This window comes from Bombina bombina, unplaced genomic scaffold, assembly GCF_027579735.1.
Source record: "Bombina bombina isolate aBomBom1 unplaced genomic scaffold, aBomBom1.pri scaffold_524, whole genome shotgun sequence".
Lineage (NCBI taxonomy): Eukaryota > Metazoa > Chordata > Amphibia > Anura > Bombinatoridae > Bombina > Bombina bombina.
The window spans coordinates 316,849-340,472 of NW_026512272.1; the positions used below are offsets into that span (position 1 = coordinate 316,849).

At 39.3% G+C, this 23,624-nt stretch overlaps 1 protein-coding gene across 1 annotated transcript in view; it reads left to right on the plus strand.

The window, feature by feature from the left end:
- Positions 1 to 23,624, plus strand: part of LOC128644199 (sodium-dependent multivitamin transporter-like) — a 258,026-nt gene that overhangs the window by 218,041 nt on the left and 16,361 nt on the right. Inside the window, exons 8-10 of the mRNA XM_053696898.1 lie at positions 7,537 to 7,625; positions 10,223 to 10,335; positions 11,196 to 11,263. Of these exons, the coding sequence (XP_053552873.1) occupies positions 7,537 to 7,625; positions 10,223 to 10,335; positions 11,196 to 11,263 (270 nt within the window). The remainder of the gene's footprint in view (positions 1 to 7,536; positions 7,626 to 10,222; positions 10,336 to 11,195; positions 11,264 to 23,624) is intronic.

Sequence of the window (23,624 nt, forward strand, 5' to 3'; positions counted from 1 at the left end):
TTTCATATTAGCAAGAGTCCATGAGGCCCGCCCTTTTTTTGTGGTGGTTATGATTTTTGTATAAAGCACAATTATTCCAATTCCTTATTTTATATGCTTTCGCACTTTTTTATCACCCCACTTCTTGGCTATTCGTTAAACTGAATTGTGGGTGTGGTGAGGGGTGTATTTATAGGCATTTTGAGGTTTGGGAAACTTTGCCCCTCCTGGTAGGAATGTATATCCCATACGTCACTAGCTCATGGACTCTTGCTAATATGAAAGAAATGAATTTATCAGGTAAGTTCTTACATAAATTATGTTTTTCCATCAGGATAAAGCAGTTTTACCTAAAGTTGTGAATTCTAACAACATTAATAGGGAAATTGTTGTTCCCTCTTTGTGTCCTAATCCTAAGAATTCTTTGGAGAGATCCTTACATTCTCTGGATGTTGTAAGAGCTTTGAAATATTATGTTGAAGCTACTAAAGATTTCAGGAAGACTTCTAGTCTATTTGTTGTCTTTTCTGGTTCTAGGAAAGGTCAGAAAGCTTCTGCCATTTCCTTGGCATCTTGCTTAAAGCTTTTGATTCATCAGGCTTATTTGGAGTCGGGTCAAACTACGCCTCAGAGAATCACAGCTCGTTCTACTAGATCAGTCTCCACTTTGTGGGCTTTTAAGAATGAAGCTTCAGTTGATCAGATTTGCAAAGCAGCAACTTGGTCTTCTTTGCATACATTTACTAAATTATACCGTTTTTTATGTTTTTGCCTCTTCAAAAGCAGTTTTTGGTAGAAAAGTTCTTCAGGCAGCTGTTTCACTTTGATTCCTCTGCTTATGTTTTAAGTTTTCTCTTTTCATTTATGAGAAAAACTTATTTTCTTTCATGTAATTAACAAGAGTCCATGAGCTAGTGACGTATGGGATATACATTCCTACCAGGAGGGGCAAAGTTTCCCAAACCTTAAAATGCCTATAAATACACCCCTCACCACACCCACAAATCAGTTTTACAAACTTTGCCTCCAAGGGAGGTGGTGAAGTAAGTTTGTGCTAGATTCTACGTTGATATGCGCTCCGCAGCAAGTTGGAGCCCGGTTTTCCTCTCAGCGTGCAGTGAATGTCAGAGGGATGTGAGGAGAGTATTGCCTATTGAATGCAGTGATCTCCTTCTACGGGGTCTATTTCATAAGGTTCTCTGTTATCGGTCGTAGAGATTCATCTCTTACCTCCCTTTTCAGATCGACGATATACTCTTATATATACCATTACCTCTACTGATTCTCGTTTCAGTACTGGTTTGGCTTTCTACAAACATGTAGATGAGTGTCCTGGGGTAAGTAAGTCTTATTTTCTGTGACACTCTAAGCTATGGTTGGGCACTTTATTTATAAAGTTCTAAATATATGTATTCAAACATTTATTTGCCTTGACTCAGAATGTTCAACTTTCCTTATTTCCAGACAGTCAGTTTCATATTTGGGATTATGCTTTAATTATCATATTTTTCTTACCTCAAAAATTTGACTTTTTTCCCTGTGGGCTGTTAGGCTCGCGGGGGCTGAAAATGCTTTATTTTATTGCGTCATTCTTGGCGCGGACTTTTTTGGCGCAAAAATTCATTTCCGTTTCCGGCGTCATACGTGTCGCCGGAAGTTGCGTCATTTTTTGACGTTATTTTGCGCCAAAAATGTCGGCGTTCCGGATGTGGCGTCATTTTTGGCGCCAAAAGCATTTAGGCGCCAAATAATGTGGGCGTCTTATTTGGCGCCAAACAATATGGGCGTCGCTTTTGTCTCCACATTATTTCAGTCTCATTTTTCATTTGCTTCTGGTTGCTAGAAGCTTGATGTTTGGCATTTTTTTCCCATTCCTGAAACTGTCTTATAAGGAATTTGATCTATTTTGCTTTATATGTTGTTTTTTCTCTTACATATTGCAAGATGTCTCACGTTGCATCTGAGCCAGAAGATACTACAGGAAAACCTCTGCCTGCTGGATCTACCAAAGCTAAGTGTATCTGCTGTAAACTTTTGGTAGCTATTCCTCCAGCTGTTGTTTGTATTAAATGTCATGACAAACTTGTTAATGCAGATAATATTTCCTTTAGTGATGTACCATTGCCTGTTGCAGTTCCCTCAACATCTAAGGTGCAGAATGTTCCTGATAACATAAGAGATTTTGTTTCTGAATCCATAAAGAAGGCTTTGTCTGTTATTTCTCCTTCTAGTAAACGTAAAAAGTCTTTTAAATCTTCTCTCTCTACAGATGAATTTTTAAATGAACACCATCATTCTGATTCTTTGGACTCTTCTGGTTCAGAGGATTCTGTGTCAGAGATTGATGCTGATAAATCTTCATATTTATTTAAGATGGAATTTATTCGCTCTTTACTTAAAGAAGTACTAATTGCTTTAGAAATAGAGGATTCTAGTCCTCTTGATACTAATTCTATACGTTTGGATAAGGTTTTTAAAGCTCCTGCGGTTATTCCAGAAGTCTTTCCTGTTCCTAATGCTATTTCTGCAGTAATTGCTAAGGAATGGGATAGATTGGGTAATTCATTTACTCCTTCTAAACGTTTTAAGCAATTATATCCTGTTCCGCCTGACAGATTAGAATTTTGGGACAAAATCCCTAAAGTTGATGGGGCTATTTCTACCCTTGCTAAACGTACTACCATTCCTACATCAGATGGTACCTCGTTTAAGGATCCTTTAGATAGAAAAATTGAATCTTTTCTAAGAAAAGCTTATCTATGTTCAGGTAATCTTCTTAGACCTGCTATATCATTGGCTGATGTTGCTGCAGCTTCAACTTTTTGGTTGGAAACTCTAGCGCAACAAGTAACAAATCGTGATTCTCATGATATTATTATTCTTCTCCAGCATGCTAATAATTTCATCTGTGATGCCATTTTTGATATTATTAGAGTTGATGTTAGATTTATGTCTCTGGCTATCTTAGCCAGAAGAGCTTTATGGCTTAAGACTTGGAATGCTGATATGGCTTCTAAATCAACTCTACTTTCCATTTCTTTCCAGGGAAATAAATTATTTGGTTCTCAGTTGGATTCTATTATTTCAACTGTTACTGGTGGGAAAGGAACTTTTTTACCACAGGATAAAAAGTCTAAAGGTAAAAACAGGGCTAACAATCGTTTTCGTTCCTTTCGTTTCAACAAAGAACAAAAGCCTGATCCTTCGTCCTCAGGAGCAGTTTCAGTTTGGAAACCATCTCCAGTCTGGAATAAATCCAAGCCTGCTAGAAAGGCAAAGCCTGCTTCTAAGTTCACATGAAGGTACGGCCCTCATTCCAGTTCAGCTGGTAGGGGGCAGGTTACGTTTTTTCAAAGAAATTTGGATCAGTTCTGTTCACAATCTTTGGATTCAGAACATTGTTTCAGAAGGGTACAGAATTGGTTTCAAGATGAGACCTCCTGCAAAGAGATTTTTTCTTTCCCATGTCCCAGTAAATCCAGTGAAAGCTCAAGCATTTCTGAATTGTGTTTCAGATCTAGAGTTGGCTGGAGTAATTATGCCAGTTCCAGTTCCGGAACAGGGGATGGGGTTTTATTCAAATCTCTTCATTGTACCAAAGAAGGAGAATTCCTTCAGACCAGTTCTGGATCTAAAATTATTGAATCGTTATGTAAGGATACCAACGTTCAAGATGGTAACTGTAAGGACTATATTGCCTTTTGTTCAGCAAGGGAATTATATGTCCACAATAGATTTACAGGATGCATATCTGCATATTCCGATTCATACAGATCATTATCAGTTCCTGAGATTCTCTTTTCTAGACAAGCATTACCAATTTGTGGCTCTACCGTTTGGCCTTGCTACAGCTCCAAGAATTTTCACAAAGATTCTCGGTGCCCTTCTGTCTGTAATCAGAGAACAGGGTATTGTGGTATTTCCTTATTTGGACGATATCTTGGTACTTGCTCCGTCTTTACATTTAGCAGAGTCTCATACGAATCGACTTGTGTTGTTTCTTCAAGATCATGGTTGGAGGATCAATTTACCAAAAAGTTCTTTGATTCCTCAAACAAGGGTAACCTTTCTGGGTTTCCAGATAGATTCAGTGTCCATGACTTTGTCTTTAACAGACAAGAGACGTCTAAAATTGATTACAGCCTGTCGAAACCTTCAGTCTCAATCATTCCCTTCGGTAGCCTTATGCATGGAAATTCTAGGTCTTATGACTGCTGCATCGGACGCGATCCCCTTTGCTCGTTTTCACATGCGACCTCTTCAGCTCTGTATGCTGAACCAATGGTGCAGGGATTACACGAAGATATATCAATTAATATCTTTAAAACCGATTGTTCGGCACTCTCTAACGTGGTGGACAGATCACCATCGTTTAATTCAGGGGGCTTCTTTTGTTCTTCCGACCTGGACTGTAATTTCAACAGATGCAAGTCTCACAGGTTGGGGAGCTGTGTGGGGATCTCTGACGGCACAAGGAGTTTGGGAATCTCAGGAGGTGAGATTACCGATCAATATCTTGGAACTCCGTGCAGTTTTCAGAGCTCTTCAGTTTTGGCCTCTTCTGAAGAGAGAATCGTTCATTTGTTTTCAGACAGACAATGTCACAACTGTGGCATACATCAATCATCAAGGAGGGACTCACAGTCCTCTGGCTATGAAAGAGGTATCTCGAATTTTGGTTTGGGCGGAATCCAGCTCCTGTCTAATCTCTGCGGTTCATATCCCAGGTGTAGACAATTGGGAAGCGGATTATCACAGTCGCCAAACGTTGCATCCGGGCGAATGGTCTCTTCACCCAGAGGTATTTCTTCAGATTGTTCAAATGTGGGGGCTCCCAGAGATAGATCTGATGGCCTCTCATCTAAACAAGAAACTTCCCAGGTATCTGTCCAGATCCCGGGATCCTCAGGCGGAGGCAGTGGATGCATTATCACTTCCTTGGAAGTATCATCCTGCCTATATCTTTCCGCCTCTAGTTCTTCTTCCAAGAGTAATCTCCAAGATTCTGAGGGAATGCTCGTTTGTTCTGCTAATAGCTCCGGCATGGCCTCACAGGTTTTGGTATGCGGATCTTGTCCGGATGGCATCTTGCCAACCATGGACTCTTCCGTTAAGACCAGACCTTCTGTCTCAAGGTCCTTTTTTCCATCCGGATCTGAAATCCTTAAATTTAAAGGTATGGAGATTGAACGCTTGATTCTTGGTCATAGAGGTTTCTCTGACTCCGTGATTAATACTATGTTACAGGCTCGTAAATCTGTATCTCGAGAGATATATTATAGAGTCTGGAAGACTTATATTTCTTGGTGTCTTTCTCAACATTTTTCTTGGCATTCTTTTAGAATACCGAGAATTTTACAGTTTCTTCAGGATGGTTTAGATAAGGGTTTGTCCGCGAGTTCTTTGAAAGGACAAATCTCCGCTCTTTCTGTTCTTTTTCACAGAAAGATTGCTATTCTTCCTGATATTCATTGTTTTGTACAAGCTTTGGTTCGTATAAAACCTGTTATTAAGTCAATTTCTCCTCCATGGAGTTTGAATTTGGTTTTGGGAGCTCTTCAAGCTCCTCCGTTTGAACCTATGCATTCATTGGACATTAAATTACTTTCTTGGAAAGTTTTGTTCCTTTTGGCCATCTCTTCTGCTAGAAGAGTTTCTGAATTATCTGCTCTTTCGTGTGAGTCTCCTTTTCTGATTTTTCATCAGGATAAGGCGGTGTTGCGAACTTCTTTTGAATTTTTACCTAAAGTTGTGAATTCCAACAACATTAGTAGAGAAATTGTGGTTCCTTCATTATGTCCTAATCCTAAGAATTCTAAGGAGAAATCATTGCATTCTTTGGATGTTGTTAGAGCTTTGAAATATTATGTTGAAGCTACGAAATCTTTCCGTAAGACTTCTAGTTTATTTGTTATCTTTTCCGGTTCTAGGAAAGGCCAGAAAGCTTCTGCCATTTCTTTGGCATCTTGGTTGAAATCTTTAATTCATCTTGCCTATGTTGAGTCGGGTAAAATTCCGCCTCAAAGAATTACAGCTCATTCTACTAGGTCAGTTTCTACTTCCTGGGCGTTTAGGAATGAAGCTTCGGTTGACCAGATCTGCAAAGCAGCAACTTGGTCCTCTTTGCATACTTTTACTAAATTCTACCATTTTGATGTATTTTCTTCTTCTGAAGCAGTTTTTGGTAGAAAAGTTCTTCAGGCAGCGGTTTCAGTTTGAATCTTCTGCTTATGTTTTTTGTTAAACTTTATTTTGGGTGTGGATTATTTTCAGCAGGAATTGGCTGTCTTTATTTTATCCCTCCCTCTCTAGTGACTCTTGTGTGGAAAGATCCACATCTTGGGTAGTCATTATCCCATACGTCACTAGCTCATGGACTCTTGTTAATTACATGAAAGAAAACATAATTTATGTAAGAACTTACCTGATAAATTCATTTCTTTCATATTAACAAGAGTCCATGAGGCCCACCCTTTTTTGTGGTGGTTATGATTTTTTTGTATAAAGCACAATTATTCCAATTCCTTATTTTATATGCTTCGCACTTTTTTTCTTATCACCCCACTTCTTGGCTATTCGTTAAACTGATTTGTGGGTGTGGTGAGGGGTGTATTTATAGGCATTTTAAGGTTTGGGAAACTTTGCCCCTCCTGGTAGGAATGTATATCCCATACGTCACTAGCTCATGGACTCTTGTTAATATGAAAGAAATGAATTTATCAGGTAAGTTCTTACATAAATTATGTTTTTTTTGGATGTGGATTTAATTATTTCAGCGGGAAATTGCTGTTTTTATTTTTATCCCTCTCTAGTGACTCCTCTGTGGAGTACCACATCTTGGGTATTACTATCTCATATGTCACTAGCTCATGGACTCTTGACAATTATGTGAAAGAAAACATAATTTAAGGAAGAACTTGCCTGATAAATTCATTTCTTTCATATTGGCAGTCCATGAGGCCCAATCTTTTTATGGTGGTTATGTTTTTTTGTATAAAGCACAATTATATTTCCAGTTCCTTTCCTTTTTTTATGCTTTTTACTCCTTTTTCTATCACCCCACTACTTGGCTATTCGTTAATCTGAATTGTGGGTGTGGTGAGGGGTGTATTTATAGGCATTTTGAGGTTTGGGAAACTTTGCCCCTCCTGGTAGTATTGTATATCCCATCGTCACTAGCTCATGGACTCTTGCCAATATGAAAGAATTTATCAGGTAAGTTCTTACATAAATTATGTTTTTCTGACAAGTTTCAAAGTTTAGTTTTATTTTACTTCCCACTCTATCATGTGACAGCCACCAGCCAATCACAAAATGCTTTTGCACATGCTCAGTAGAAGCTGGTGCCTCAGAAAGTGTGTATATATGAAGATTGTGCATATTTACATAATAGATGTGAATTTGAAAGCTGTTTGAAATTATGTACTCTGATTCAAGAAAGTTTCATTTTGACTTTAGTGGTCCTTTAACGTATCACCAGAAATCAAATTGTGTGATTGGAAGTAAAGGTTATTGGAGAAAAAAAATGCCTAAAATTATATATATATTTTTTTTTAGATGGTCCTGTACTTTGTGATGGACATCCTGAAGGATCTTCCTGGTCTACCTGGTCTGTTTGTTGCCTGCCTTTTTAGTGGGGCTCTCAGGTAACAGTGTGCTCATGTCAGACATTTTGTCAATTGGTTAAACTGGTTTAAATCCACAATATCCATCTGGGTTCCAGCAAAGTTTTAGTGACTGCGACCTTTAAATGACTGTGTTGACCAAACGACTTGATAGCACGGTGTTATTAGGCATTAAAGACAATTGTGTTGAAATAAGGTCTTTATTGGCTACAGTCTGTTCGTACCGTAGGTAAATCAAACATTCACATTTCACTTTGTTGTGTGTTTGTTTTTTGTTGTTTTTTTTTGGGGGGGCGGGGGTTTGTGTGAAGTTTCCTGTTAACCTTTTGACAAAACCTGTTCCAAGGTGGTTGAGAGTTTGAGGGCAGACCAGTGGTTATATTTCTGTGATGTAAAAAAAATGACAAAGATAAATCATTTCAGAACTTTTTCCACCTTTAATGTGACCTATAAACTGTACAACTCAATTGAAAAACAAACTGAAATCTTTTAGGTAAAGGGAAATAAAAATAAAATAAAAAATAATATGGTTGCATAAGTGTGAACACCCTTTTATAACTGGGGATGTAGCTGTGTTGAGAATTAAAGGGCCATAATACCCAAATGTTTAAACACTTGAAAGTGAAGCAGCATAGCTGTATAAAGCTTACTAGAAAATATCCCCTGAACATCTCTATGTAAAAAAGAAAGATATTTTACCTCAAAAGTTCCTCAGTCGCCACCTCCCATTGTAAAGGATTTCTAAGCAGCATTTTAGTGTCTGTCCTGGGACAGCTGAAAGGATGAGCCTCGTGAACTCTCATATTATTTCACCAATCAGGTAAAGGAAGCTTACTATGAAATCTCATGAGAGTTAAGTCAAATCTCATGAGATCACAGTAAGAGTTCATGACCTCAGCACTGCTGATGCTGATTGGCAGGTGAAGTATAACTTTTTACACAGAACTAACTCTGCTGAGCTGAGGAGATTGTGAGGTAAAATATCTTCCTTTTTTACATAGAGATGCTCAGGTGATATTTTCCTGTCAGCTTTTTACAGTTATACTGCATCAGTTTCAAGTGATTTAGCGTATGAGTATTATGTCCCTTTAAGCAATCACATTCAAAATCATGTTAAATAGGAGTCAATACACACCTGTCATCATTTAAAGTGCCTTTGATTAACCCCAAATAAAGTTCAGCTGTTCTAGTAGGTCTTTCCTGACATTTTGTTAGTCGCATCTTACAGCAAAAGCCATGGTCCACAGAGAGCTTCTAAAGCATCAGAGGGATCTCATTGTTAAAAGGTATGTCAGGAGAAGGGTACAAAAGATTTTCCAAGGCATTAGATAAACCATGAAACACAGTGAAGACAGTCCTCATCAAGTGAAGAAATTATGGTGCAACAGTGAAATTACCAAGAACTGGATGTTCCTCTAAAATTGATGAAAAGACGAGAAGAAAACTGGTCTGGGAGGCTGGCAAGAGGCCTACAGCAACATTAAAGGAGCTGCAGGAATATCTGACAAGTACTGGCTGTGGGGTAGTGATGAAACCAAAGTTGAACTTTTTGGCCATAATTCCAAAAGATATGTTTGGCGCAAAAACAACACTGCATATCCCTAAAAGAACACCATACCCACAGTGAAGCATGGTGGGGTCAGCATCATGCTTTGAGTCTGTTTTTCTTCAGCTGGAACTGGGGCCTTAGTCAAGGTAGACGGAATAATGAACAGTTCCAAATACTAGACAATATTGGCACAAAACCTTCAGGCTTCTGCTAGAAAGCTGAACATGAAGAGGAACTTCATCTTTCAGCATGACAACGACCCGAAGCATACATCCAAATCAACAAAGGAATGGCTTCACCAGAAGAAGATTAAAGTTTTGGGATGGCCCAGCTAGAGCCCAGACCTGAATCCAATTCAAAATCTGTGGGGTGATCTGAAGAGGGCTGTGCCCTCGCATTCTGACAGATTTATAGTGTTTTTGCAAAGAAGAGTGGGCAAATCTTGCCAAGTCAAGATGTGCCATGCTGAAAAACTCATACCCAAAAAGACTGAGTGCTGTAATAAAATCAAAAGGTGCTTCAATAAAGTATTAGTTTAAGGGTGTTCACACTTATGCAACCATATTATTTTATTTTTTTATTTTTATTTCCCTTACCTAAGAGATTTCAGTTTGTTTTTCAATTGAGTTGTACAGTTTATAGGTCACATTAAAGGTGGAAAAAGTTCTGAAATGATTTATCTTTGTCTCATTTTTTTACATCACAGAAACCTGACATTTTAACAGGGGTGTGTAGACTTTTTATATCCACTGTGTGTGTGTGTGTGTGTGTGTGTGTATATATATATATATGTGTATATATATATATATATATATATATATATATATATATCTGGAAAGTATGGTCCAATTTTGCCCTGCAGAGCTTATATACCCATCCTATGCTTTACCCACAAATCACCTGCACTTCATCAGTCCTTTCCATTCATCTTCACTAACACAGCAGGTTTCCTGTTGGTCCAGTATAAATATTAGGATACGTTTGAAAGCGTATGATTGGCTATGATCTCATATTTCCTTCACATAATGTAGTGATAGTGTACTTATATATAACTTTCATTTATTTTTAGCACCATTTCATCCGCATTTAACTCCTTAGCAACAGTAACCATGGAGGACTTGATCAAGCCGCACTTCCCAAACCTCACAGAGGCACGTGCTACACTGCTGTCCAAGTGCCTTGGTGAGTGGTGAGCACAAGCTAGCGCTGCTGATCGTTTGCTTTATTAGTCTAGTTTGGTCTATGAGTAAAATGTAATCTGCCAGTGATAAAAGCTGCTCCCTCGCCACTGCCCTGCACATATTGTTCTTCAGAATATTTAGTTAGAAGTAATTATTTTTTTCCAGCAGATCAGTAAATACTCAATATGTTCTTCTCTTTTAAATGTTTAACTGGGAATAGCAAATTAATTTTAATGTTTATTATTTTTACCAGCCTTACTATAATTTAGCTCGGAAAGTTGTGGGTCCAATAAAGAGGCTGGAATACAGGATCCAGAATCTGGACCTGCAACATTCTTAATTTCTTAATCAGGGCATAGCTGTCCCTAACTGACAACATCAATGTAGATAAGTTAAATATCCTGAAGGTTTTTTCAAAATGTATTCCCCTAAGCTGCAAATATTAACAGAAGTACAGTGCAAATGCTAAAAAAATGCATCTCTTTGTAGTGCGTCTTTATTGTACCGCTTGTAAACGTGCTGCAGAATCTGTTGGCTCATTACAGATAAAGATGCGGATAATTGCAGATTATCTCACTTGGAGCCAGCCTTACTCAAATATGCATTTGCTATATATAAATAAGCAGTTTTAAATTAGCATTTTTTTATATATAAAACTATTTTAATCTACATAAATAGTTCTCTTTCTCGCGCACAATTTAATGTCTGTTTTGATTGCTAACTTGCCGTCAAGACTGTAAGCAGTTTAATTCAATTAATGTTGCATTTACATTGTGTTGCTCCACGGTTTTGTTTTTCTTTACTTATTCTGGTTAGCTCCTATATTCCGTATCTTACATTTGCTATTTTACTTGTTTCTAGCTCTTGCGTATGGTCTTCTCTGCCTTGGGATGGCTTACATTTCTTCGCTGATGGGTTCAGTCTTACAGGTATGTGTATAGAGTAACCTGCTGTAATTTAGGCAACATTATTCTCCATTTGTAAAATTAATAATTGTAAATATAGTAACAAGTTCTTAAAAAAACATAAAAAAATGATTTGCTAGTCACTACTTCATGTGGTTTAACCCCTTCACATCCAGCAGAAGCGTTTACATCAGATCTTTGATGCAATGTTAAACACTTGCTGCAAAAATAAAATCATGTGATTTCAAGGCCAGGATCGGATCATTGGGGACCGCCTACATTGCTAGGCACGCCCTCAGCCTGATCTTACGTTCTTCAAAATGAGGAGACTGAAGGCTGCACAGCATAGAACATCCTAATGGCGTGAAGATGTTAAGGTCTTCACCACCCTCCTTAGTACGTTCGTTGTCTCACAAACCTGAGGACATCCTCATTGAAACTCTATTTTTGTTCTAGGAAGGAAATCGCACACAATTTGTTCAATGAGGCAGAAAATCTTGTTGATAACACTATAGATGCAGAATTTTGTACCAATAGATTTACCTTTTGAACAGTGTGACCTTATCCCACTATAAAGTGTAAATAGCAAAAGTATGAGGTCTGACCATCAGGCTTTAAAAATACCTTTTAATGGGACAGTCTACAGCTTGGTCATCTTAAAGTCTTACCTTAGATTAATTGCAAATAGCCTCCTTCACCTTTTCTATATCATGTAGCCAGTATGGTATAATATTCACACAAGGAGTGGAGGTGATAAAGTCACTTCCACAAAAGAATGCGGTTCTAGCACTCACTGTCTTAACCTCTTATGCGGCGTCAACTTCCAGAGTATAAAACTTAACTTTTATTTATTTAGCTAAAATTATTGGAGAAGGGGGAAAAAAAGGGAAACATAAACAATTAAAAACCTAGGATAGAGTAGTCCTGTATAGATTCTGTTATATACAGTAATTGTGTAAATAGGCCTTTGGGGTATGATAGCCCAAATAATAGTATTACAGTATAATCTATACAGAAATCGGTGTGGCACACCGGCTCAATTAAATAAAGCTTTGTTAATGTTGTGTAGATTGTTATAACGCTACCCAGTGGGGGATTACTTCAGCTCAGCTTAGTTAGAGATTGTGGGTTTTCAGCAATAGCAAGGATATCCAATACAATAAGTAGTCAGTTTAATGCTGACATAATATGTTTATATATACATATTGCTGTCATCCATACTGTAAGGCTGTTATTTATTTGAAGTAATCAGTCACACATAGGATAATCTACACAAGAAATGCTGGATTTATATGGGTTGTCCAGTGGGGGAAACAATACATGTGTTATAGTGTTGGGCTACTTCTATTATCTAAGATACCTGAGATAAGATAACTGCCAATATTGTGGTTCAGTTATTCATTATTGTAACAGTGTAAATCGCTTGAGACAGACAGTGTTATTACTGCTCTTGTCTATCCATTCACTCACTTCTTTATTTACTTATCGTAGGGTTAATGTCAAGTAAATTGGTTTACATGAATTATAATGTCCCAATACCTCTTATGTAATCACGTTTGACCCTCTGGTCTGGGATAGTTTTGTGTTAAGAGTAAACTAGAATTTAGTGTTATCAAGCTATTATTATTTCAGGCTTAAATGTAACCTGCTGATTCTATATTCTCATTCTGTTTCATGATAGCTGAGTGTGCATTGAAGAAGCACTAAGTATTCTGTATTACCACGTCAGAGTAGTGGTGTGGTATTAAACATAAATGCAAAAGGTAACTTTATTTTTGTGTAGCAGAGGTTTTGTTACCGTGCTGTTCCTATGCAAGCCCCAATAAAGTGTTATATACTATCAATGGTTGTTGGTATAATTAGATCAGCATATTTTGGTGCGGTAATACCACTACAAAGTGTTAAGTATTTGGGTACAATTTTTTGCACCGGTTGTAGTTACTAAAGTTCATTGAGCATTAACAGTACTACTTGCAGTGTTATACAGCACCTGTGGTGAGTGTTATAGTGAGTTAGAATTCACTGAGCATAGGTAGTACCACTTTAATAAGATCACGGTCAGTATTCAAATGTAAAGTTTTATTACAGAAGTGAAATGTAATATAGTTCATTTTAATTTTTTAGGCAGCAATAGTGTACCTGCAGTAAGATCGCTACATGTAACTCAGTACCCTGTTAATATGTACACTTTAGCACACTTATGTAATATAATTAGATGCTATTATGAATACTGTTTTCTTATTCACAAAATAGTGTCGAGCTGCCGGCAGGCAGTGTATTCTGTTAGTCTGCTGTTATGAATCTATCTCTATGTTACTTGCCTGAATTGGCAGTAATTTATAATATTTATGGTTTTGCTTGTAACCTAAATTAGCCCAGTTACCCACGTAAATACCCCATAATAGTTATAGCCGTATTGTATCACTCAACCGTTAACATATTACTAATTACGCTATGAGGAGGTCATAAATTTAGGCTTCTGGTATAAGCAATATTAATAAAGCCCTATACGGGCGAAACGCGTTAGGTGTAGAGACAGAGCACTGTTCAGCTCTTTTTTTAAAATTAGGAGAAAGTAGTCTGTTACGTTTTACTGTGGCTCACCGGCATCAATAGGGGTCAGCGTGGTACACTATTTAGGAAACAATACGTAGAGGGATATCCACTGACTAATATCGCTTATACCAGAAGCCTAAATTTATGACCTCAGCGTAATTAGTAATATGTTAACGGTTGAGTGATACAATACGGCTATAACTATTATGGGGTATTTACGTGGGTAACTGGGCTACCAACAACCATTGATAGTATATAACACTTTATTGGGGCTTGCATAGGAACAGCACGGTAACAAAACCTCTGCTACACAAAAATAAAGTTACCTTTTGCATTTATGATTAATACCACACCACTACTCTGACGTGGTAATACAGAATACTTAGTGCTTCTTCAATGCACACTCAGCTATCATGAAACAGAATGAGAATATAGAATCAGCAGGTTACATTTAAGCCTGAAATAATAATAGCTTGATAACACTAAATTCTAGTTTACTCTTAACACAAAACTATCCCAGACCAGAGGGTCAAACGTGATTACATAAGAGGTATTGGGACATTATAATTCATGTAAACCAATTTACTTGACATTAACCCTACGATAAGTAAATAAAGAAGTGAGTGAATGGATAGACAAGAGCAGTAATAACACTGTCTGTCTCAAGCGATTTACACTGTTACAATAATGAATAACTGAACCATAAAACTGGCAGTTATCTTATCTCAGGTATCTTAGATAATAGAAGTAGCCCAACACTATAACACATGTATTGTTTCCCCCACTGGACAACCCATATAAATCCAGCATTTCTTGTGTAGATTATCCTATGTGTGACTGATTACTTCAAATAAATAACAGCCTTACAGTATGGATGACAGCAATATGTATATATAAACATATTATGTCAGCATTAAACTGACTACTTATTGTATTGGATATCCTTGCTATTGCTGAAAACCCACAATCTCTAACTAAGCTGAGCTGAAGTAATCCCCCACTGGGTAGCGTTATAACAATCTACACAACATTAACAAAGCTTTATTTAATTGAGCCGGTGTGCCACACCGATTTCTGTATAGATTATACTGTAATACTATTATTTGGGCTATCATACCCCAAAGGCCTATTTACACAATTACTGTATATAACAGAATCTATACAGGACTACTCTATCCTAGGTTTTTAATTGTTTATGTTTCCCTTTTTTCCCCCTTCTCCAATAATTTTAGCTAAATAAATAAAAGTTAAGTTTTATACTCTGGAAGTTGACGCCGCATAAGAGGTTAAGACAGTGAGTGCTAGAACCGCATTCTTTTGTGGAAGTGACTTTATCACCTCCACTCCTTGTGTGAATGTTATTTTTGTGCGGTAGCACCCCTCCCTCCAACAGCATAGTAAGATTTCACAATAACTAATTATCATTGACCACTATAGATATACTGGGGAGCGTGTCTAAGTGTAGTGCCATTGCTCAAACTTGTTTCTAATAGTATGGTATAATATGTTTATTTTAAAATTAATATTGTTTCTGGCCACTTTGAAATGGCAGCCAAGCTTTGCCCACTGATGACATTATGATCTGGGCTGCATATGGCATCCAATCACAAAAGGCTCACTAGTTTGAATTTAACAGACTGTCAATGCTATTCAGTATAGTGCCTAGGTGCAGCCCAAATTGTGACTTCATCAGTGGGCTGAGCTTGGCAGCCATTTCAAACTGGCCAGAATAACTATTCATTTTACTATTTCATCTTTACTGTTCCTGCTGCATGATATAGAAAGGGTGCAGGAGGCTATTTGCAGGCTAATCTAAGTTAAAGACTTTGATATGACTAAGGTGTAAACTGTCCCTTTAAGTGTTAAGCTTTAAACACACACAAAGGAGGGGGGATTTCATATTTCATAATTCGTTGAGAGAAATGATTGCATTTGCAGAAAAAAATAAGACAATGAAATATAAGCAAGCATAAATTTGAGACATTGAAGGAGTCTCAAAACCACAAAGCTATTGTGATGATTCTGAATAGGTCTATTGTAGTGCAAGATAGAATACCATATATCCAGGAAGTTACAAGATGTGGATACTTATACTAAACTTATCTATAAACCCCTGAACTTAATGATTTCTTACAAACTTCAGTTAAACAAGGCTTATTGTCCCCCCAATGAGATGAGTTTCTGATGGTCCATTCCCCCAATGTGCCCAATGTGCCAATGTCTCATCTGGAAGACCTATTTAAGGTATTGCCACCTTGGGAGAAAAATTGGGTGCATATATAGATTCAGTACAAAGTATCCCCTGGTTACCAAAGAGATACTAAATAAATTCTTACACTATTGCACAAATAGAGTTTAGGAAATTAAATAGACTTTCTCCTACATTGGTGTATCTGGTCCAAGGCTTCATCCTTACTTGTGGGGGATATTCTCTTCCCCTACAGGAAGTGGCAAAGAGAGCACACAGCAGAGCTGTCCATATAGCTCCCCTCAGGCTCCGCCCCCCCCAGTCATTCTCTTTGCCGCTCTGAACAAGTAGCATCTCCACGGGGGTGGTAAAGAGTATGTGGTGTTAGTTGTAGTTTTTTATTTCTTCTATCAAGAGTTTGTTATTTTAAAATAGTGCCGGTTTGTACTATTTACTCTACAGCAGAAAGTGATGAAGATTTCTGTTGAGAGGAGTATGATTTTAGCACCAGTAACTAAAATCCATTGCTGTTCCCACGCAGGACTGTTAACCAGAGAACATCAGTTGGGGGGAACAGTTTGCAGGCTTAACTGCTTCAGGTTTGATCAGTCATTTTTCTAACAAGACCATGTAATGCTAGAAGACTGTCAGAAATTCCCTCTGGGATTGCTAAGCCATTTTTTTTTCTAATAGACTCTGTATAAAATGATGGCTTATATTTAGGGCTCTATGCTGGTTGACACTATTGTGGGCTTTAAAATCGATTGCTTTTTAGCATGTTTTTCACTATAAATGAGGTGTTTTTTTCAGACTTTAAAACACTTTTGGGGTTTAATTTCAGCCTGGCACTTATTTGGACACCTAAATCTAGTCAGAAAGGCCCCTCCACTCTAGAATGAAGAGGGAGGAGGCCTCATTTTTAGGCCTAAATTGTGCAGTTGTTTTTGCCTAGGCAATCCATGCAGCTTCATGTGGGGAGTCAAGAGGCATCATAAAAGACTCCAGGGAGGCTTATTTCCTGCTAAAATAATCCCTAATGAAGGTAAAAGGCTACAGTGAAAGCTGTTTCTAGTACTGTAGTGTGTTAACTGGTTAATAACTGTTATTAACTCTGGTTTGGGCATTAAGGGGTTAATTGATCTGAAAATTTGTGTGCAATCTTTTCAAAGCATTAAGACTCTGTGGTGAAAATTTCATTAAAATCGGATGTTTATTTCATGGTTTTTTGATATTTCAGTAAAAAAGTGTGATTTTTTATTATTTAAAGAGACAGTAACGTTTTTGTCAAAAATAATTTTTATTGCATTATAGTTCTGTTTAAGTCTGTTAAACATGTCTGAGTCTTCAGATAGCCTATGTTCTGTATGTCCAAAGGCCAAGGTGGTTCCCCCATTAAATTTATGTGTGAAGTGTGCCATAGCGTCCAAACAGCTTAAGGACAGTACAATCACACTTAAAAATATAGCCCAAGATGATTCTTTAGCTGAAGGTAGTGAAAATAGCTTGCTTTCCTCTCCTCATGTGTCAACACCAGCTATGCCCGCTCAGGCGATGCCCAGTACATCTAGCGCACCAATTGCGATTACTATGCAACAGTTAGCAGCAGTAATGGATAATTCTATCGCAGCATTTTTATCCAAACTGCCAGCTTTCCTAGGAAGCGTGATTGCTCAGTTTTAAATACAGAAAATGAGCAAGTAGACGCAGAGGATAATTTATCTGTAGTGCCCTCACATCAATCTGACTTGGCGGTGAGGGAGGGCTTGTCTGAGGGAGAAATTTCTGACACAGGAAAAGTTTCTCAGCAGGCAGAGCCTGATACCATAGCATTTAAATTTAAGCTAGAACACCTCCGCGCTCTACTTAAGGAGGTCCTGGCTACTCTTGATGATTGTGACCCTTTGGTGGTCCCAGAAAAATTGTGTAAAATGGATAAATTCTTAGAGGTCCCAGTACACACTGATGCGTTTCCGATACCTAAGAGGGTGGCGGATATAGTGAATAAGGAGTGGGAGAAACCAGGTGTACCTTTTGTTCCCCCTCCTATATTTAAGAAAATGTTCCCCATTGTTGACCCCAGAAGGGACGCGTGGCAGACTGTCCCTAAGGTAGAGGGGGCAGTTTCAAAGCTAGCTAAGCGCACAACTATACCAATAGAAGACAGTGGCGCTTTCAAAGATCCTATGGATAAAAAATTAGAAGGTTTATTTGAGAAAATTTTTGTTCAACAAGGTTTTCTTCTTCAACCAATTTCTTGCATTATTCCTGTAACCACTGCAGCTGCTTTTTGGTTTGAGGAATTGGAAAACTCGCTCCAGAAGGAGACTTCTTAGGATGAAGTCATGGATGGAATTCATGCCCTGAAGTTGGCTAATTCTTTCATTACAGATGCCGCTTTTCAGTTAGCTAAATTAGCGGCGAAAAATTCTGGTTTCGCAATAGTGGCGCGTAGAGCGCATTGACTAAAATCGTGGTCGGCGGATGTGTCGTCCAAAACAAAATTGTTTAATATTCCTTTCAAGGTAAGACCCTATTCGGGCCAGAGTTGAAAGAAATTATTTCAGATATCACTGGGGGAAAGGGCCATGCCCTTCCACAGGATAGACCTTTCAAAGTTAAAAATAAGTCTAATTTTCGTTCCTTTCGCAATTTCAGGAACGAACCGGCTTCTACCTCTACAGCCACTAGGCAAGAGGGTAACGCACCCCAGCCCAAACCAGCATGGAAACCATTGCAAGGCTGGAACAAGGGTAAACAGGCCAAAAAACCTGCTGCTGCTACCAAGACAGCATGAAGGGGTAGCCCCCGATCCGGGACCGGATCTTTTAGGGGGCAGATTTTCTCTCTTTGCTCAGGCCTGGGCAAGAGATGTTCCGGACCCCTGGGGTATCTTCTAGAATTCAAGGACCTTCCTCCAAGGGGAAGGTTCCACTTGTCTCGCTTATCTTTAGACCAGATAGAGAGACAGGCATTCTTACATTGTGTAGAGTACCTTTTAAAAATGGGAGTGATAAACCCAGTTCCAACAGCAGAACAAGGACTGGGATTTTACTCAAACCTGTTTGAAGTTCCCAAAAAGGAAGGAACTTTCAGGCCAATTCTGGATTTAAAGATCCTAGACCAATTACTCAGAGTTCCATCATTCCAAATGGAAACCATTCGGATTACCAGTTCGTGGCTCTTCCCTTCGGATTGGCCACTGCTCCGAGAATTTTCACAAAGGTGCTAGGGTCCCTTCTAGCTGTGCTAAGGCCAAGGGGCATTGCAGTAGCACCTTAACTAGATGACATTTAATACAGGTGTCGTCTTTTCACAAAGCAAGGGCTCATACGGACATTGTTCTAGCCTTTCTAAGGTCTCACAGGTGGAAGGTGAACATAGAAAAAAGTTCTCTGTCCCCGTTCACAAGGGTTCCCTTCCTGGGAACAATAATAGACTCGGTATTAATGAAAATCTTTCTGACAGAGGTCAGGAAACTAAAACTTTTGAACACTTGTCGAGTTCTTCAATCCATTCCTCAACCCTCCATAGCTCAGTGCATGGAGGTAACAGGACTAATGGTTGCGGCAATGGACGTGGTTCCTTTTGCTCGAATTCATTTAAGACCATTGCAACTGTGCATGCTCAAACAATGAAATGGGGATTATGCAGATTTTTCTCCCCAGATTCAGATGGACCAGCAAACCAGAGACTCACTCCTCTGGTGGTTGTCTCAGGATCACCTGTCTCAGGGAATGAGTTTCCGAAGACCGAAGTGGATCATTGTCACGACCGACGCCAGCCTCTTAGGCTGGGGCGCGGTCTGGAAGTCCCTGAAGGTTCAGGGTCTATGGTCTCGGGAAGAATTTCTTCTCCCGATAAACATTTTGGAATTGAGAGCGATATTCAATGCGCTCCAGGCATGGCCTCAACTAGCGGAGGCCAAATTCATCAGTTTTCAGTCGGACAACTTGACGACTGTTGCGTACATCAATCATCAGGGGGGAACAAGGAGTTCCCTGGCGATGAGGGAGGTATCCAAGATCATCAAATGGGCAGAGGATCACTCCTGCCATCTATCAGCAATTCACATCCCAGGAGTGGACAACTGGGAAGCGGATTATCTGAGTCGTCAGACTTTCCTTCCGGGGGAGTGGGAACTCCACCCGGAGGTTTTTTGCTCAGCTGACCCAGCTATGGGGCATTACAGATCTGGATCTGATGGCGTCACGTCAGAACTTCAAAGCTACACGTTACGGGTCCAGGTCCAGGGATCCCAAGGCGACATTGGTAGATACCTTAGTAGCGCCTTGGTTGTTCAATCTAGCTTATGTCTTTCCACCGTTTCCCCTTCTCCCCCGGCTAGTAGCCAGGGTCAAGCAGGAGAAGGCTTCGGTAATTCTAATAGTTCCTACGTGGCCACGCAGGACTTGGTATGCAGACCTGGTGAATATGTCACCAGGAAAATTTACCATAAAATATGGCAGAAATATCTTTGCTGGTGCGAATCCAAGGGTTACTCATGGAGTAAGATTAGGATTCCAAGGATACTATCTTTTCTCCAAGAAGGATTGGAGAAAGGTCTGTCAGCTAGTTCTTTTAAGGGACAGATATCTGCTCTGTCTGTTTGATTACACAAGCGTCTGGCAGCCATGCCAGATATTCAGGGTTTGTACAGGCTTTAGTCAGAATCAAGCCTGTCTACAGACCTGTGGCTCCTCCATGGAGTCTAAATTTAGTTCTTTCAGTTCTTCAAGGGGTTCCGTTTGAACCTCTACATTCCATAGATATTAAGTTACTATCTTGGAAAGTTTTGTTTTTTTGTAGCTATTTCTTCTGCGAGAAGAGTTTCTGAATTGTCTGCTTTGCAGTGTAATTCACCCTATCTGGTGTTTCATACAGATCAGGTTTGGTACGTAAAACGACCTTGTTTTCTTCCAGAAGTGGTTTCCAATAAGAATATCAACCAGGAAATAGTTGTTCCTTCTCTGTGTCCTAATCCAGTTTCTAACAAGGAACGTCTGTTACACCATCTTGATGGGGTTCGTGCTTTAAAGTTTTATCTAAAAGCAACTAAAGACTTCAGACAAACATCGTCCTTGTTTGTCGTCTATTCTGGCAAGAGAAGTCAAAAGGCGACTGCGACCTCTCTGTCTTTCTGGCTGAAAAGCATCATCCGGTTGGCTTATGAGACTGCTGGAAGGCAGCCTCCTGAACGAATTACAGCTCACTCTACTAGAGCTGTGGCTTCCACATAGGCTTCCAAGAATGAGGCTTCTGTTGAACAGATTTGTAAGGCAGCGACTTGGTCTTCACTGCATACGTTTGCCAAATTTTTTACTTTTGCTTCTTCGGAGGCTATTTTTGGGAGAAAGGTTTTGCAAGCAGTGGTGCCTTCCGTTTAGGTTACCTGACTTGTTCCCTCCCTTCATCCGTGTCCTAAAGCTTTGGTATTGGTTCCCAAAAGTAAGGATGAAGCTGTGGACCGGATACACCAATGTAGGAGAAAACAGAATTTATGTTTACCTGATAAATTTCTTTCTCCTACGGTGTATCCGGTCCACGGCCCGCCCTGGCATTTTGCTCAGGTTTAAATTTATTTTTTGTAACCTACAGTCACCGCTGCACCTTATGGTTCTCCTTTTTCTCCTAACATTCGGTCGAATGACTGGGGGGGCGGAGCCTGAGGGGAGCTATATGGACAGCTCTGCTGTGTGCTCTCTGCCACTTCCTGTAGGGGAAGAGAATATCCCCCACAAGTAAGGATGAAGCCGTGGACCGGATACACCGTAGGAGAAAGAAATTTATCAAGTAAACATAAATTCTGTTTTTATAATTGTATTTCTCCAACATAGGTGTGTCCGGTCCACGGCGTCATCCTTACTTGTGGGACACTCTCCTCCCCAACAGGAAATGGCAAAGAGCCCAGCAAAGCTGGTCACATGATCCCTCCTAGGCTCCGCCTACCCCAGTCATTCTCTTTGCCGTTGTACAGGCAACATCTCCACGGAGATGGCTTAGAGTTTTTTAGTGTTTAACTGTAGTTTTTATTATTCAATCAAGAGTTTGTTATTTTGAAATAGTGCTGGTATGTACTATTTACTCAGAAACAGAAAAGAGATGAAGATTTCTGTTTGTATGAGGAAAATGATTTTAGCAACCGTCACTAAAATCCATGGCTGTTCCACACAGGACTGTTGAGAGCAATTAACTTCAGTTGGGGGAACAGTGTGCAGTCTCTTGCTGCTTGAGGTATGACACATTCTAACAAGACGATGTAATGCTGGAAGCTGTCATTTTCCCTATGGGATCCGGTAAGCCATGTTTATTGCGATCGTAAATAAGGGCTTCACAAGGGCTTATTAAAACTGTAGACTTTTTTTGGGCTAAATCGATTCATTATTAACACATATTTAGCCTTGAGGAATCATTTTATCTGGGTATTTTGATATAATAATATCGGCAGGCACTGGTTTAGACACCTTATTCTTTAGGGGCTTCCCCAAAGCATAAGCAGAGCCTCATTTTCGCGCCGGTGTTGCGCACTTGTTTTTGAGAGGCATGGCATGCAGTCGCATGTGAGAGGAGCTCTGATACTTAGAAAAGACTTTCTGAAGGCGTCATTTGGTATCGTATTCCCCTTTGGGCTTGGTTGGGTCTCAGCAAAGCAGATACCAGGGACTGTAAAGGGGTTAAAGTTCAAAACGGCTCCGGTTCCGTTATTTTAAGGGTTAAAGCTTCCAAATTTGGTGTGCAATACTTTTAAGGCTTTAAGGCTTTAAGACACTGTGGTGAACAATTCCTTCATGTTTTTTCGCAATTGCAGTAATAAAGTGTGTTCAGTTTAAAATTTAAAGTGACAGTAACGGTTTTATTTTAAAACGTTTTTTGTACTTTGTTATCAAGTTTATGCCTGTTTAACATGTCTGAACTACCAGATAGACTGTGTTCTGAATGTGGGGAAGCCAGAATTCCTATTCATTTAAATAAATGTGATTTATGTGATAATGACAATGATGCCCAAGATGATTCCTCAAGTGAGGGGAGTAAGCATGGTACTGCATCATTCCCTCCTTCGTCTACACGAGTCTTGCCCACTCAGGAGGCCCCTAGTACATCTAGCGCGGCAATACTCCTTACTATGCAACAATTAACGGCTGTAATGGATAATTCTGTCAAAAACATTTTAGCCAAGATGAACACTTATCAGCGTAAGCGCGGCTGCTCTGTTTTAGATACTGAAGAGCATGACGACGCTGATAATAATATTTCTGAAGGGCCCCTAACTCAGTCTGATGGGGCCAGGGAGGTTTTGTCTGAGGGAGAAATTACTGATTCAGGGAACATTTCTCAACAGGCTGAACCTGATGTGATTGCATTTAAATTTAAGTTGGAACATCTCCGCATTCTGCTTAAGGAGGTATTATCCACTCTGGATGATTGTGACAAGTTGGTCATCCCAGAGAAACTTTGTAAAATGGACAAGTTCCTAGAGGTGCCGGGGCTCCCAGAAGCTTTTCCTATACCCAAGCGGGTGGCGGACATTGTTAATAAAGAATGGGAAAGGCCCGGTATTCCTTTCGTCCCTCCCCCCATATTTAAAAAATTGTTTCCTATGGTCGACCCCAGAAAGGACTTATGGCAGACAGTCCCCAAGGTCGA